Genomic DNA, 13,042 nt, shown 5'->3' on the forward strand with positions numbered 1-13,042 from the left:
AAACCGGGATGAATATGTACATATAAGGTTTAGGTAAGTTATTAGACGAGCCAAGGTATGTTTATAATTGCTTTAATGAAATTCAGTGCACAAGTATTTCATTCATGAATAAGGAAAAAAAAAACCACAACACGATTGAAATATGTTGAACATGTTTATTCAAAAATAAAACTGCCACAGTTTAACCACATAAGCCAAAAAACAAACAAAAGCAGCCCCCGCAGAAGTCAATTTAGAGCTTAAAACCAAGTCAGAGTTTCAAACTGAAGGGACAATCAGCATTAAAGCTGACCATGTTAGTAAAAAGGGGAGAAAAAACAAAAACTGAATGAATGTGACATTTAAAGGCATGCAGATCAGAAACCATATCACTATTCCAGTATGAGAGGATACTAACATTCATGAAGTGTGCAATTCTGAGATCCTGTTTCCCCAACACTGCAGCTCAAGGTTCTTACATTTGAGCTCCATGTAAACAAGTTTCTAATTTTCAGTCTTTGTCACAAGCTGATCAAATCTTCTGCCACAGGATACTGAGGCTGCTAAAAGGTGATTTCCTATCTTCGCTGCACACCTTACTGAGAAGGACGCAGCAGCAACATTTAAAACGAGCCCCTCCCCCTCTACCTGCTGTACTGACTGAGCCTGAACCCGCACAGAGGTCACAGCACTGTGGATGAACCTACACCGGGAACCCTGGGACTACACACACATACCAAAAGAAGAAAGCAAAAACTCATAAGAAAACAAAGTAGCTGCTGTAACTGGGGTGTAAAAGCTGATGGGGGTGCGGGGGTTGTTGGGGGAAGTGGTAAAGGGGGACAAACTCTTCCTCACTCAGTCATCTGCAGGTGTGGGGCTTCGCTTTGGAGTTGCCGAACGGGAGCGGCTGAAACACAGACGGAGAGAAATTAATTTGACGCAGCGGGACGAGAAAAGCACAACACATTTATCTATGGTTCCTGATCTGACATGACAAGATGTTTAAACCGCATGAATATCAGGTTCATGCCGACAGCTTTGTGCTTTAAACACATCTGTTGGGTTTTTATTTCCTCTGAGACGACAGGTCTTTAAAGACCCACTCCGATGAAAGTGGTGCTTTGAATTCTTGTGGCCTTTTACTGATAATGGAGGACATTTATAGAGAAAATTCAGCTTAAAGCTGCGTTTCTGAGTTTTTCTGTATTCAAATTATTGTGAATCAGGAGCAGATGAAAAAATGCTTTTGGAAAACTTCATACTCCAAATTAATCAACAGATGATCGGAGTGGGGCTTTGAATAGTCGTCCAGGGTCAAAGCTGCACATGTACCTGAAACCCAAGGGCAAATAAAGCTCCTGGCTCAGTTACTGCTAGCTTAAATGATGTTAAACAAGAAGGAAAAGATGAGAAAACGTCCTAAGACATCAGCTCGTTATCACTTTCTCACATTCATTCAGTCTTCCACTCGCTCTCTCGTTCACATCCACACCTGCAACATAAGCATGCTTGTTTAAGGCTGAGCAAGCCTGTACATTTCTGTAACCATCATCAACATGAGCTTGTCAGGGGGGGGTTGGTTTTTGGTTACCTTTGGAGACAGTGGTAGAAACAACAAGTACAGAGAAGCGAAGGATGAAAGGACTGAAGGACGGATGACTACAACTTGCAGAGACACTGCGGCGGGAGGCTCTTGAAGACTGATCTCTCGTCAGCTCTTTCTCTCACACTCAGAAGCTAAGACGCAGCCGGAGAGCTCTGGTAGGTAGGGGGGGTCTGGTAATGGATTTAAACGGTCGAACTGTGATCTGTGTAGGTCAGCCCTCTGGTACGTCTGAAGGCTGGCTGGACGGGTGACTCTAGTCGAACAACTGCATGTGTGTGCAAGCTGATCTCGTCTGAGCGTGTGCGTCGGTCGAACAGACAGTCACCCACTCTCTCTGGGGGGGGGGGGGAGTTCGGTCGGTAGGTCGACCTCTTTCTCGCTGTCTAACACCAGATGCAGTCGCAGGCTGATCTCAGGTCAGCTCTTAGTCACCCTCCTGCAGGACGTACACACCGCCAGCTGGCAGACCCTGGGCCTGGGATCAGCTGCGGTGTCAGTGCAGTGCTCAGCTCCCACCACACGCTTTAAAGAAAATATGAAAAATAAACAAATCTGCTGCAAAGAACCTTACCCCAAGTTACACCACTGGAGCTGCTTATCTGACATCAGCTCAAAATGTGCTCTTTTCAAGCCAAATTCAGGTAATCAAATTTGAATTTAAGGTTAAAAAAAAAAACATTTATAATTGCGACTCACTTTTTAACAACAGTAAATTCTACCTCTAAATCTCATTGCTTTTATCTGCTGAGTGAAAAGTTAATATGTTAATGCCACTGTCTTTCATGTGCTCTCCTTTCTGGATCTGGATTGCTGAAGAAATCAGATTACAAAAGATGTAGAGACCCAAAGGAGATCTGAAAAGAGAGCACAGGAGATCCAGATCTTTGTGAAGTAAACCTCTCCCTGGAGCAGATAGAGGGCCAGGTCCTTCTGTTTTACCCCTCCCAGTCCATTATTGGCCCCCAGCTCAGGCTGAAGATCTCTGCTGCGAAGGATGAGGGATCTCTGCAGGTGTCCATCACCTCCTTGGCTGACTCCGGGATGGAAGAAGGGCCTATTCAACAACCTGACCTAGAATGAACCCTCGCCTTGGCTAATGTGAAACCTCATTTTCTGATTGAAACATGTGTCTGACCTACACCTCACTGCAGCTTCCACCTGCACTGAAGTTACATTCATAAGACTGAGATTTACACATTTTTGACGGTTCATACTTGCTAACCTAAATCACAGATGAAGGCTGAGGGGGCTTACCTGTTCCGCTTGTGGTTGGCAGATGGAGATCGAGATCTAGATCTGGATCTGGACCGGGATCGGGAAGCGGAGCGCCCCCTTCTTGGTGCAGACCCAGACCGAGACCGAGACCTGGATCGAGAACGACTGAAAGAAAAGAATCAGAAAAAAAAATGTGGGTATTGTTATCAGGAGCCGGTTTTGTCGTTCTTCTCGCACAGAAATGTTCTGCGCTGTTGCTCATCAGTAAAAAGGCAGAGAGGAATCCAGCAGAGGCTCTTTTCCCGTTTGTCCCTGGCATGAGGCCAGACAGCCCGTAGTATATAAACAATGTTGATCCTAAAGCTAGTGTGAGCAGGAAGCAGAAAAAACACTTTCTCTTCTCACAGTGAAAACAAGCACTGCAATGCCATAGACATTGCTCATTTTTTCTTCCAAAACACTCTACTCTAAACCAACAGGTCAGCGTTACAGAAAATGACCATTACAGATTAAGTTTCATTCATATGCTCCATATTCACTAACATTTTGATAAATATTTCAATAAAAAATAGTTTTATCTGCTAATCAGCAGTGTCATTTATAACTGACAATTCCAACAGATCTGCTGTCTTGATAGAGACGCTCCTTGCAGAAAATGCACAAACAAAATAACCCAGCCAACCTTCTCACTGAAGTCCTGGACTTGGACCGAGCCTGGGAACCAGACCTAATGCGAGGAACACAAAGATTCAGTTATATCTTTAGTCAGAACAGCGATCTCTCCTTTCAAAGCTTTAAAGCTGCATTCCTACCTGCTTCGGCGCCTGGAATAAGAGGGGGAGCGACGGCGGCTCCTAAAACAAGAATCCAGTTGGTCACATCTGTTCACATGCTCAACAAAGAAACCATTTCTGGACTCTGGGTGTTTAATTCTCATTCAGTCGGAGAGAAAATTTCACCGTACCTGCTGTAGCTACGGCTACGGCTGCGGGATCGAGTGCGGTGGCGGCGCCCGTGAGACCTGGACCTGGAGCGAGATCGTGAATGAGAGCGAGACCTGAGGGAATAAAAAAGAAGAAAAAAAAAGGGAGTTGAAATCATAACTATCACACTGCTGCTCTTCTGACACAAGCAGAAACCTGTGACAGGAGGAAACGTATACCGGCTGCGACGGCCCCTCTTGCTGTACCGGTAGCAGTCGTAGGCATAGTGGCCCCGGTCCCCACATTGGTAGCATTTGTCGTTGGGATCAAACTGCCGACGGCTAAGGCGTCCGCGGCCCTTCCTGGAAAGACCCGTGGACATCTCTACTCGAACACGGGACCCACAGAGAAGCCTGGAATAGTTTTAAGAAAAACCACAAATGAAACTTTGTACATTTTTGTCATCGCCAGAATATCAATAAGCAGTCAGTGAAGAAAAAAGTAACGCACTTTCCATCCATGCCTTTGACAGCATCCTCTGCATCTCTGGGGTCCTCAAACTCCACAAAGGCGAATCCAGGTGGGTTCCTGGCCACCCACACGCTTCGCAGCGGCCCGTAATAACTGAACGCTCGCTCCAGCTCGCCCTTGGCAGCTCCATTGCCGAGGTCCCCGACGTAAACTTTACAGTCTGTCGCTCGAGATGAACTACGGGAGGAAGAGTAATAAGACATCTCTCCTTACCTGTGAAAAAACAAACAAAAAATAAATCAATCAAACACCCACACCCACCAGGTTTTGACACTTTATATTTGAAAAATTTACAATTTCTCTGACATGTCTTTAGTGTTTTTGGACAAATATACATCATTCTTAATAATTTCTGATTAAAATAGAAATTTCACATAGTCTTCTTCATGTTGGATAAAGAAAAGCCCAAATATTATGAAACCACATGTACTTTACCTTTAAGTATAACAATTAATTTAGTAAAGATTGTTTTATCTAACCTAAAGGTTCTACTCATAAATGGATGTAAACACTTTTTGAGGTTTAAATATTATGCTAGTTATTGTTAAATAACTATTAATGATCTAAAAAAAATTCTGCAATGAACAGTAATATTTCTCTTGTATCATTAATTGTTGTATGACAAAACCCAGTTTAGCTGCAAAGGTTATAATAGACAAGAGTCTTAAAATTTTCCAAACACGAGACATTTAAAAATTTAAGTGGAAAGCGGCTGGATGAATGGACTACAACCTTGATCTGCCTCTACAAAGACCGTTTACACAGTTTCCATGGAAACTGTGGCAGTGGAGGAATTCTTCCAGCTTTTCACAGCAGTAATTTTTACACCCTACCGAAGAAAGCCAACGTTTTAAGTAGAACCGTTAGTTAAATTTTTATTTACTAGATGTGTCAATAGCTGCTTCCGTGGTCTCCAGCGCACCCTGCCGAACGCGCCAAAAAATTCAAGTATTTTTTTATTCAATATTTAGAGAAAAATCACGTCCTGAAAAACACCGAAGCAGAGTATTTCCCCCCCCCCCTTTTTTTTCTTTCAAAAACACGACGGATACGTAAAACCGAGTCAGACCGATTTATTTATTTATTTTATAAAGATGGTTTAGTTTAGCGACGATGATGTACCTGACAGACAAACGGCACTTGTCTTGTGTGAAGTTTACAATGCCGGCTACAAAAACCCCTTAATTGGTGCCATATCTTTGTAACTTAAGACGGTTACAAAATCATAAGGATTTATGCTATTAGAAAAACGAGTTTCCAGGAAATGGTCTAGGCCTCCGTTGCTGCCTGCCCATAAACAATGGCGGTAGCACGCGCTAGCTAGCCTTACCTCCTTCCGTCAATTTTGGACTGAACTCCGAACAGGACAGATTCTCAGCGGCCTTCGACCAAAGCCGAGGTCAATTTTGAACCAAACAAACAACAACTGTACAGAACGAGTAGCCGAATATCCGATCAAACGGACATCACTGCGTCCCTCATGTCACCCGAGAAAGACGACTTCACGTCCTGTGCGCTGCGTCACATCCGCACCTGCGCACTTCAACCGGAAGAAATCGCAGCCAATCTTATTTAAAAAAAATAGATTGTATTTGTCAGTCAGCACTTCATTCCTATTTTAAAGTAAATAATAGTTAATAATGGTTCTTTATCCACCACTACAATGTCTGGTTGGTTCACCATTTCCATGCTGTCTGTCTTATCTGGAAGTCCCACAGGATCTTTTCTCATTCTCTACCACTTTCAGAGGTGTTTTCCATTTTGACTTTGGGGTTTCCAGTCCATATTTTGCACACATATTCATGGATATTATTCCAGCCAATTGATTGTGGCGCTCCGTGTATGCTTAATAGGGGTTTCTAATTCTATAATTGTATGATTTGCAAAAAACAGTAATTCTATTGAAGTGAACTTATCCCAATCAAGTACAAATTATTGATGAATCAAAACTCAGAACCTATAGAGTAAACGCATTTAAAAAAGCAGTGGAAGAATCATCCTATTTTATGAATTGACTCTAATCTACACCCCTTGGTCCATGTGTTCATTGTTTTTGCTACATTACCTTCTATTTTTTTTAAAATGACTGCGATGAAGCATGTCTGGCATAAAGCACTAGATTGTTTCAGTGTTTAGGGGTTTTCAATCTATTTGGAGTATTCCTTTTAATTGTTTGGAGCATGTGATCAGTCGAGAGAAATGACTTCAGGGTGCATCATCCCAGTGAGGCGAAAAACCCCACAGAAACCATTTAAAAACACATATGGTGCAGAAGATGTGTAATGAGAAAAAAAAAGACGGACACGTGACACCTTGAAAATAGATAAATTATATTTAACTAAGGTCAGGTTCACTTGATTAAAGACCTTCATGTTCTTCCATTAACACATTACACCTCATGCCATGTTAAAAAAAAAACTGACATTTTTTCAGAGTTTTTTTTTAAATTTCATAACAAAAATTAAATATAATCTTTAGTTACTTTATTACAATAGTGAATAAATGTATATGTCTATCACACCATATCGTAATAACAAGTCAGTTGTATATTCCCTAAAAAGATTTAGGCAAAGAGAAATTTTCATCATCACAGTAAACAACTTCACAGAGAGACACACTGAAGAGCTGGGTGGGGGGGTGGGGGGTGGGGTTGAACACTTACACAGAAATATTGGACACCAACAAACAAAGATGACCGGGGGACGCTGCACAAACAGCAGGGTCTGTTTTTGACGGAGGGGCAGCAGACAACCAAGAGTTTGAGTCTGTGTGATTATCTTCATGTGGGTGTGTGTTTTTGTAAGTCTGCGCTTGTTTTTTTGTTTGACTGATTTTAAATAATAAATAATGTACATCTGTGTGTTTATACGAGTGTATGTGTTTCTTAAGGGGGTGCTTGTATTAATGTTTATGCTGTTTTGTTTATGAATGTAGAGCAATAAAAGTATACTTGAGGTATTTTAAAGTGCTTTACAAAAAAGTTAAACTAAAAAGACTTTAAAAAAACATATGAATAAGACACTAAAATCACAATTCGAACAAACAATAAATTATTTCCTTTTTGTCTGTCATTTTTCATCAAGCTGTTTTTTTTTAAATCCGACCAATGAAAGTAAAAAATGTCGGGATCTACTTTTTCCGAAGTCTGTCGAACTCGCTGTGACGCTGAGATATGTTCAAATTGACCATTTTCAACACTCACAATAAGTTTGGGATATTGTGAAAAACTGTCATAAACAGCGTTTGTTTCACTTCACAGATTTTGTGATTCTCGATCGATTTGATGTTTTCCACATAATTGTCTGACAAAAGTTCTGAAAGGAAAACACAAAAAGATTTTTGAAATGAATTCTGTGGGTCTAAAATGCTGATTTAGCCAGAAAATTAACCCTGGTTCTTCATTCCAACAGCCATGAATACACAACGGCACGGAGCGGTTGAGCAGTGCCACCCATTGTGTTGGAAGTAGACAGTCAGGTGTTGAAGATGAACTCGTCTCAAAGTGCCATCAGCAGACGTGCATCAAGATTCAGAATTACTGGCAAAGTTTGTGACAGATCTAGGAGTAGAGCCCTGCCAGTGACCAGAACCTAAGGACCTCTTCAGACATGGTTTAGTAAACGCCACACAGCTGCAGGCCGTTTGCCAGATGTGAGGGGCACTAAGGTTTCCAGACAAACCATTCACAACCGACTCCATCGCTTTGACTAGAATGACAGATGACCGCTGCAGGTGACTTCACTGACACAGAGACACTGCCATGAATGTTTGCAGTACAAGACCATGTGACCTGGACAATTCTGCAATAGTTTACCGTCCTGTTCCATGATGAGCGTCGGGTCACCGTGTACAGAAATGGTCGTCAGCGTGGCTAAAGAAGGCGAGGTGAGCAATACGCCAATGTCAACATGGTTTCCAGGGTTGGCTTTGGGAGAGAAGTGGAACAGTCTGGTCAGGCATTACCAAGTTGTTGTCGATGTAACTCCACATTCTAACCTCAGTGACATCATAGGACCATCATCATCCTCCAACTCCATCATCAAACGCCCAACTTTCTGTTCATGGAGGATAATGCTCCACCACATGGTGCCAGAGTTGTCAGAGTTGGACTTCAGGACGTGGGAGTGGCTCATATGTTATGGCCAGCAATGACCCCTGACATGAAGCCCATAGAGTACGTCTGGATGATGGCTCCCAAACCCCAAGTGACTTGTCAGACCTGAATGTAGCACTTGGGGAAGAGTGGAACGCCTCAGAACACCATCATGAGGTTAGTGAGGAGCAGGAGACGTTGCTGTCAAGCTGTTAGTGCAGCGAATGGTGGGATTACCTGCTATTGATACGGTCAATGGTTGTTATTTGAGGCTATCTTTTATATTGTCCTAATTTTCAGGGTAACAAATATCAAACCTCGTGTTTCTTCTCATTCATTATTAATAATATCAAAGGGAACTTTCTTTAAAATTCAGACCAAACAGGAAAAGCACACATGTAAATAACCTTATCCCAAACTTATTGTGAGTGTACTTGTGTGACAAAAAGAAAACTATGTGTGTGTGTTAGTCTGCGTGTGTGTTTTTGTGTGTGGGCATGATTCAAAACAGTTTGCAAATAAATTAAAAGTGAAGGATCGAGTAAAGTTTGCCTACAGGCATCCGTCACAGTAGACCATGCTGCAAACACACGGGGACTCAACATGCATGTGCAGAGGAACACGGAGGAACACGGAGGAACACGGAGGACGAGGGAAGGTGGAGGGGGAACACAGAGAGAGGGGAACTCTGGAAGAGGGAGGCATCACATCTAGCTACAGAACAGCAAAAGGCCGAAGCCCACAGTTAGTACAGAATTTCATGGAAACGCAGCGAATTGTTGGAAACTCTGTGTCCGGCTGCTGAGCCTCCAGGTCAGACAGACCTGCAGGCGAGAAGCGGCATCGTTCCTTGGCGTTTCATCATGTAAACATGCTACTTACAGAAATAAAGCCCTCCTTCACAAGACCGAGATGCACAAAGGGAGACGACCAACACTGCAACACCGGACCGCAAGAACATTCAAACAGGGTGAACTCTGTCCTGACGTGCATCAAACCTCCAAACGGCAGCTCTTCTCCTCATTAATAAAAACAGAACGCAGACAGCAGATGATTTCACACACTGTTCAGGCGGTTAAAGGGCAGCTTCCTCACAGTGCAAAATATATCAAAACCTAATCCACTAAATTCTGCAACAGCGTCAACGACTCTTGATTTACAGAGCAGTACTATTCTACAGGTTGGTCAGAAATACAAAAGGAGACGACCTAGAAAATCACTTCTAGAAAGTTTACAAAGTTTTGTTAATGTGGGTAAACTAATCAGATCTGTCAGATTGTTTTTGGTGTTAACGGATGTTATGGTTAAGTAAGATGTGGCGTGCACTGCTATAGTACTACTTTCCATGGCTGCTATGCAAATACAGAGCAGCACACAGACAGGTCTTTGAAAAACGAAGTTCCTCTGCTGCCTGTATCAACGTTCCTCCCTTAAAACTGTCATTTTTTCTAAGCCTGTTTAGACTCGAGATCTCTAAGAATTACAGCCAACCCCGCATGTTTCAGTCAACAGATCTAACACTGGGCACGTGTTAAACAAAGAGCAGCTTGGGGTCGTTTGTGAAAGCTTTAATACTGCTTCGGTGTTTTCCCTAAGACATCCTTTGCTGTTTGAATGCTGCAGAGTTTTAGTTGCTTTTGCAATCAAGTTTTTTCTGGAAGCTTCTCAGCTGCCTGTGCGTGCATCCTCAGCTCCGCCTGCCTCTCTGCTCTGTACAGCAGAGACTCTGTTACCCAAGCTGACCCACAGATGCAGGGATGTCATTTACAGGTGGATGCAGACAGAGGTAAACTGCACATGCAAATTCAGCCTCTGTCAGGGTGACAGAAGTCACCAAGGAAACCATCCACTAAAGAGACTTCTTCTTCAGTTTGTTTAAGTCAGTTACATGTTTGCATTTCGCCTTGGTATTTACAGCGCACGTGGAGGACTGCTTCACCCAACCTGTTGGGTTGGTGAAAGCATCCTGTAGTAAACAAACATAATGTTATAGTTTTGTAAACATTGGACTCCTTTTTTCCGCCTCCCCAGTGTAAAACCATGAACCTACAAAGTTTATAGTGCAGAGGAGGCAGAAATGTGGATGAATTCAGTGGTTTTGCTCCACAAAATCAGCAGTCTGATTCTGCAGAACTGCTACCCCACCTGGCTGGGAAGTGAAGCCCCAGCTGTGGGTCAGAATCAGCGCCGAGCTTCACCTGACTTTCTTCACACCCAAAAACTTCACCATTTTCCTGCTGCAGACTGAACTCATTTGCATTCACAGTAACAGTTCATCATGTTCACATGTATGTACAGCGAGTGTCTATGTGTCGGACGTGTTTTTGCATCAAATACCAGGACGCCTGCAGACTGCAGCGAGCCCCGCAGGGCGTTGCGAGCCGTGGACTGTACGGACCAAAGGTTAAAGTATATAGGCTGTGTGTGTGGCTGTGCAAGATGCTTCCGGAGCAGCTCCCAGTTTAAAAGCCGCTGATGTGGCAGTAGGCCTCCAGGCTGGAGAACAGGATGTAGAGAAACCACAGGCCAAAGAACAGCAGGGTGGTGAGGATACGGGGCACCCTTGGGCCACCAAGCTCCCCGCCGATGGAGGGCCGGCGCCTGAACAGGAGAACCCCCATACAGATGAATGCAAAGATGGTGAAGAGCGTGACGGAGAAGGCCAGTGAGCCCGGGTCTACCCGGAAGCTCTCTCCTTTGATATTCCAGTAGATGGCGGCCACCGACCATGCCACGCCAATCCCCAGGAAGACGTTGACGGCATTGCTGCCGGTTACGTTCCCGACAGAGGCATCGGCGTGCTGATCCTGCACGGCGGCCACTTTACTCGCAAATGTGTCTGCCGGAGAAAGAGGAGTGCAAACAAACACTTACAGATGAAACTCCAGAAAGACTTTAAACAGAGGAGGAACAAGAGAAAGGAAGACACTGAAATACAAAAAAATCAACAAAAAAGCACAAAAATTTAAACATAAGCTCAAAACAAGAAGAACAAAAAACAACACGTGAACAAAAAGTTAAACCAATACAATCAAATAACCAAAATGAGACAGGCTAAAAACATCTTAAACTTGCACAAATATTAGTGACTTAGTGACAATACAGAATGAGAAAGACTAAAAACACACTAAAGCAGCGAGTGGTGTTGCACGACCCGCCCCTACCCTCGCTGCCCTCCTTTGGACCCATCCTCACTGGCTAAGCTGGTGTTCCCCTCTTTCCCAGCCACCCTGATGGCAAATTACGGACAAAAAAACCCCACATGGTGGCTTTTTGTTGGTTTTATCTCCATAGCAACCATTTTACATTTCGGTCATTTGGGGTTCATGAGTTGGTCTATGACATTTTTAGAAGAATCGGCAAAAGTAAATTTTTGCATTTCCTTGACAACAGGTTTTTTTTTAGTTAACCACACCCACCTTCCTAATATGTCTATATATATATATATAGCATGTGTATATATATAGCATAAAAAATTGTCTCACTCAGCTTCACAATATCACGGAAAAAAAGTGCGAGCAGTAAAGGAACGCCACTTTTGCGCAACAATAAGGCCGTTCTAAAGCTAAAAACTTTAAAACCAATGTTTTTTTTTCTAAATAGCTTCCCAATGATGCTCAATGAGTTGACCCTTGTGCTGTCCTAGGCACTTTAACATTGGGAGTTGGGTCATCTAGACCCACTAGACAGTGCTCTGAACCTTTTTTCTTCAATGATTTGTGATCTTCACTGGTGTCCATGGATTACATGAAATCCTCTTCACCTTTATCCACCTTTGTCAAGGTAGGGAGAACACGTCAATGTAAGGGTGGGGTCATAGGATAGCACAAGGGTTAAGAAGGGATAAACTGAATGAGGAGTCTAAATTCGTATTGGACCTGAAGGTAAATCCTCCAAAAGGACCTGGCTGCAGACAATAGGACAGCGCACAGACATCATTAGCTGGAACCAGAAGTTCAGAACCGGAAGTTTACGCCCCTTTCCCCCTCCCTCCTACACTGGTTGAAAAATTGCATCTTTGGTTGAAAAAAAGACTACATTAACTGGAAACCCTAACAGTTACGGTTTTTCCCTTTTTAGCTTTAAACCTTTAGAACCGTAGATGTGTCTGTCAAAACCTACAATGCTCTTTGACAGATCGTAACTCCTTACATGATCAAGTGAATCAGCTGATCTGCAGAGAAAAGTGTTTTTTTTTCGCTGATAAGCAACACTTTAATTGTGCTAAAGGTTGAAAAGTTATGGTTGTCGAAGAAATGTAAACGCTGGAGCTAAAGCTTCGGTGTAAAAGGATTTTACAAACAGTAACACAGTTTTCTTACCCATTTTAAGCTCATCTTGGACACTAAAGCATTTATTCACATTAAAAAGTTTTAATAAAAGGTGCTACAACTCTGAAAACCTGAGGAATTTCCATTTTTGGGTAATAATGTCTAGGCGCCATCTTGCTTGCAGCCAGGTCCCTCTCCAATATTTTGGAAAATTTAAGATGGTGGCCTCTTCCAGAAGTCAAAGGTGAAACAAAACTTCGGTTGTTGTTCTAGACTTAGCTTGGTGGTGTGTGGGAAATTTTGTGAAGATCACTTGAACAAAAGTTTTCTTCTCCAATGTTGTGGGGAAAAAGTCAAAAATCACTACATGACATACTTTGCCAAAAAATGGCAGAAAAGCCATGAGTCCTTCAAATTTCAT

The 13,042-nt window shown here is 42.8% G+C and overlaps 2 protein-coding genes across 5 annotated transcripts in view; both read right to left on the reverse strand.

Annotated features, from left to right (window-relative positions):
- Window positions 1-141: 141 nt before the first annotated feature.
- Window positions 142-5,792, reverse strand: LOC101155211 (serine/arginine-rich splicing factor 7). 3 transcript variants are annotated; one of them, XM_011482199.3, is made up of 8 exons: window positions 5,588-5,792; window positions 4,237-4,470; window positions 3,993-4,139; window positions 3,768-3,860; window positions 3,616-3,657; window positions 3,486-3,530; window positions 2,843-2,968; window positions 142-2,110 (listed from the first exon to the last, which is right to left on the reverse strand). In XM_011482199.3, the coding sequence occupies exons 2-8, from the start codon at window positions 4,458-4,460 to the stop codon at window positions 2,017-2,019; spliced, it is 771 nt and encodes a 256-aa protein (XP_011480501.1). In that variant the 5' UTR covers window positions 4,461-4,470; window positions 5,588-5,792; the 3' UTR covers window positions 142-2,016. The 3 variants fall into 3 exon arrangements, with proteins under 3 accessions (XP_011480501.1, XP_011480500.1, XP_004075259.1); XM_011482198.3 differs by having other exon boundaries at window positions 3,966-4,139; XM_004075211.4 differs by having other exon boundaries at window positions 142-889; window positions 3,966-4,139; window positions 5,588-5,791.
- A 774-nt stretch (window positions 5,793-6,566) lies between these two features.
- LOC101158622 (sodium/calcium exchanger 2) overlaps window positions 6,567-13,042 on the reverse strand; it is a 138,787-nt gene continuing 132,311 nt past the window's right edge. The window contains exon 18 of one of the 2 annotated variants that reach the window (XM_020708015.2): window positions 6,567-11,189. In XM_020708015.2, coding sequence (XP_020563674.1) covers window positions 10,813-11,189 — 377 coding nt within the window. In that variant the 3' untranslated portion in view covers window positions 6,567-10,812. The remainder of the gene's footprint in view (window positions 11,190-13,042) is intronic. The other variant, XM_023961335.1, reaches the window with a different exon arrangement.

Source organism: Oryzias latipes, chromosome 13 (genome assembly GCF_002234675.1).
Source record: "Oryzias latipes chromosome 13, ASM223467v1".
In the NCBI taxonomy this organism is placed as follows: Eukaryota; Metazoa; Chordata; class Actinopteri; order Beloniformes; family Adrianichthyidae; genus Oryzias; species Oryzias latipes.

Excerpts from the sequence above, each read along its gene's own strand:
- LOC101155211 (XM_011482198.3), bottom strand. The coding sequence starts at position 4,460 with ATGTCTTATTACTCTTCCTCCCGTAGTTCATCTCGAGCGACAGACTGT. Across the intron at positions 3,861-3,965 it reads AAGAGGGGCCGTCGCAGCCG|GTCTCGCTCTCATTCACGAT; the intron begins GTATACGTTTCC and ends TTATTCCCTCAG. Across the intron at positions 2,111-2,842 it reads GCCAACCACAAGCGGAACAG|CGTGTGGTGGGAGCTGAGCA; the intron begins GTAAGCCCCCTC and ends TTTTCTTTAAAG.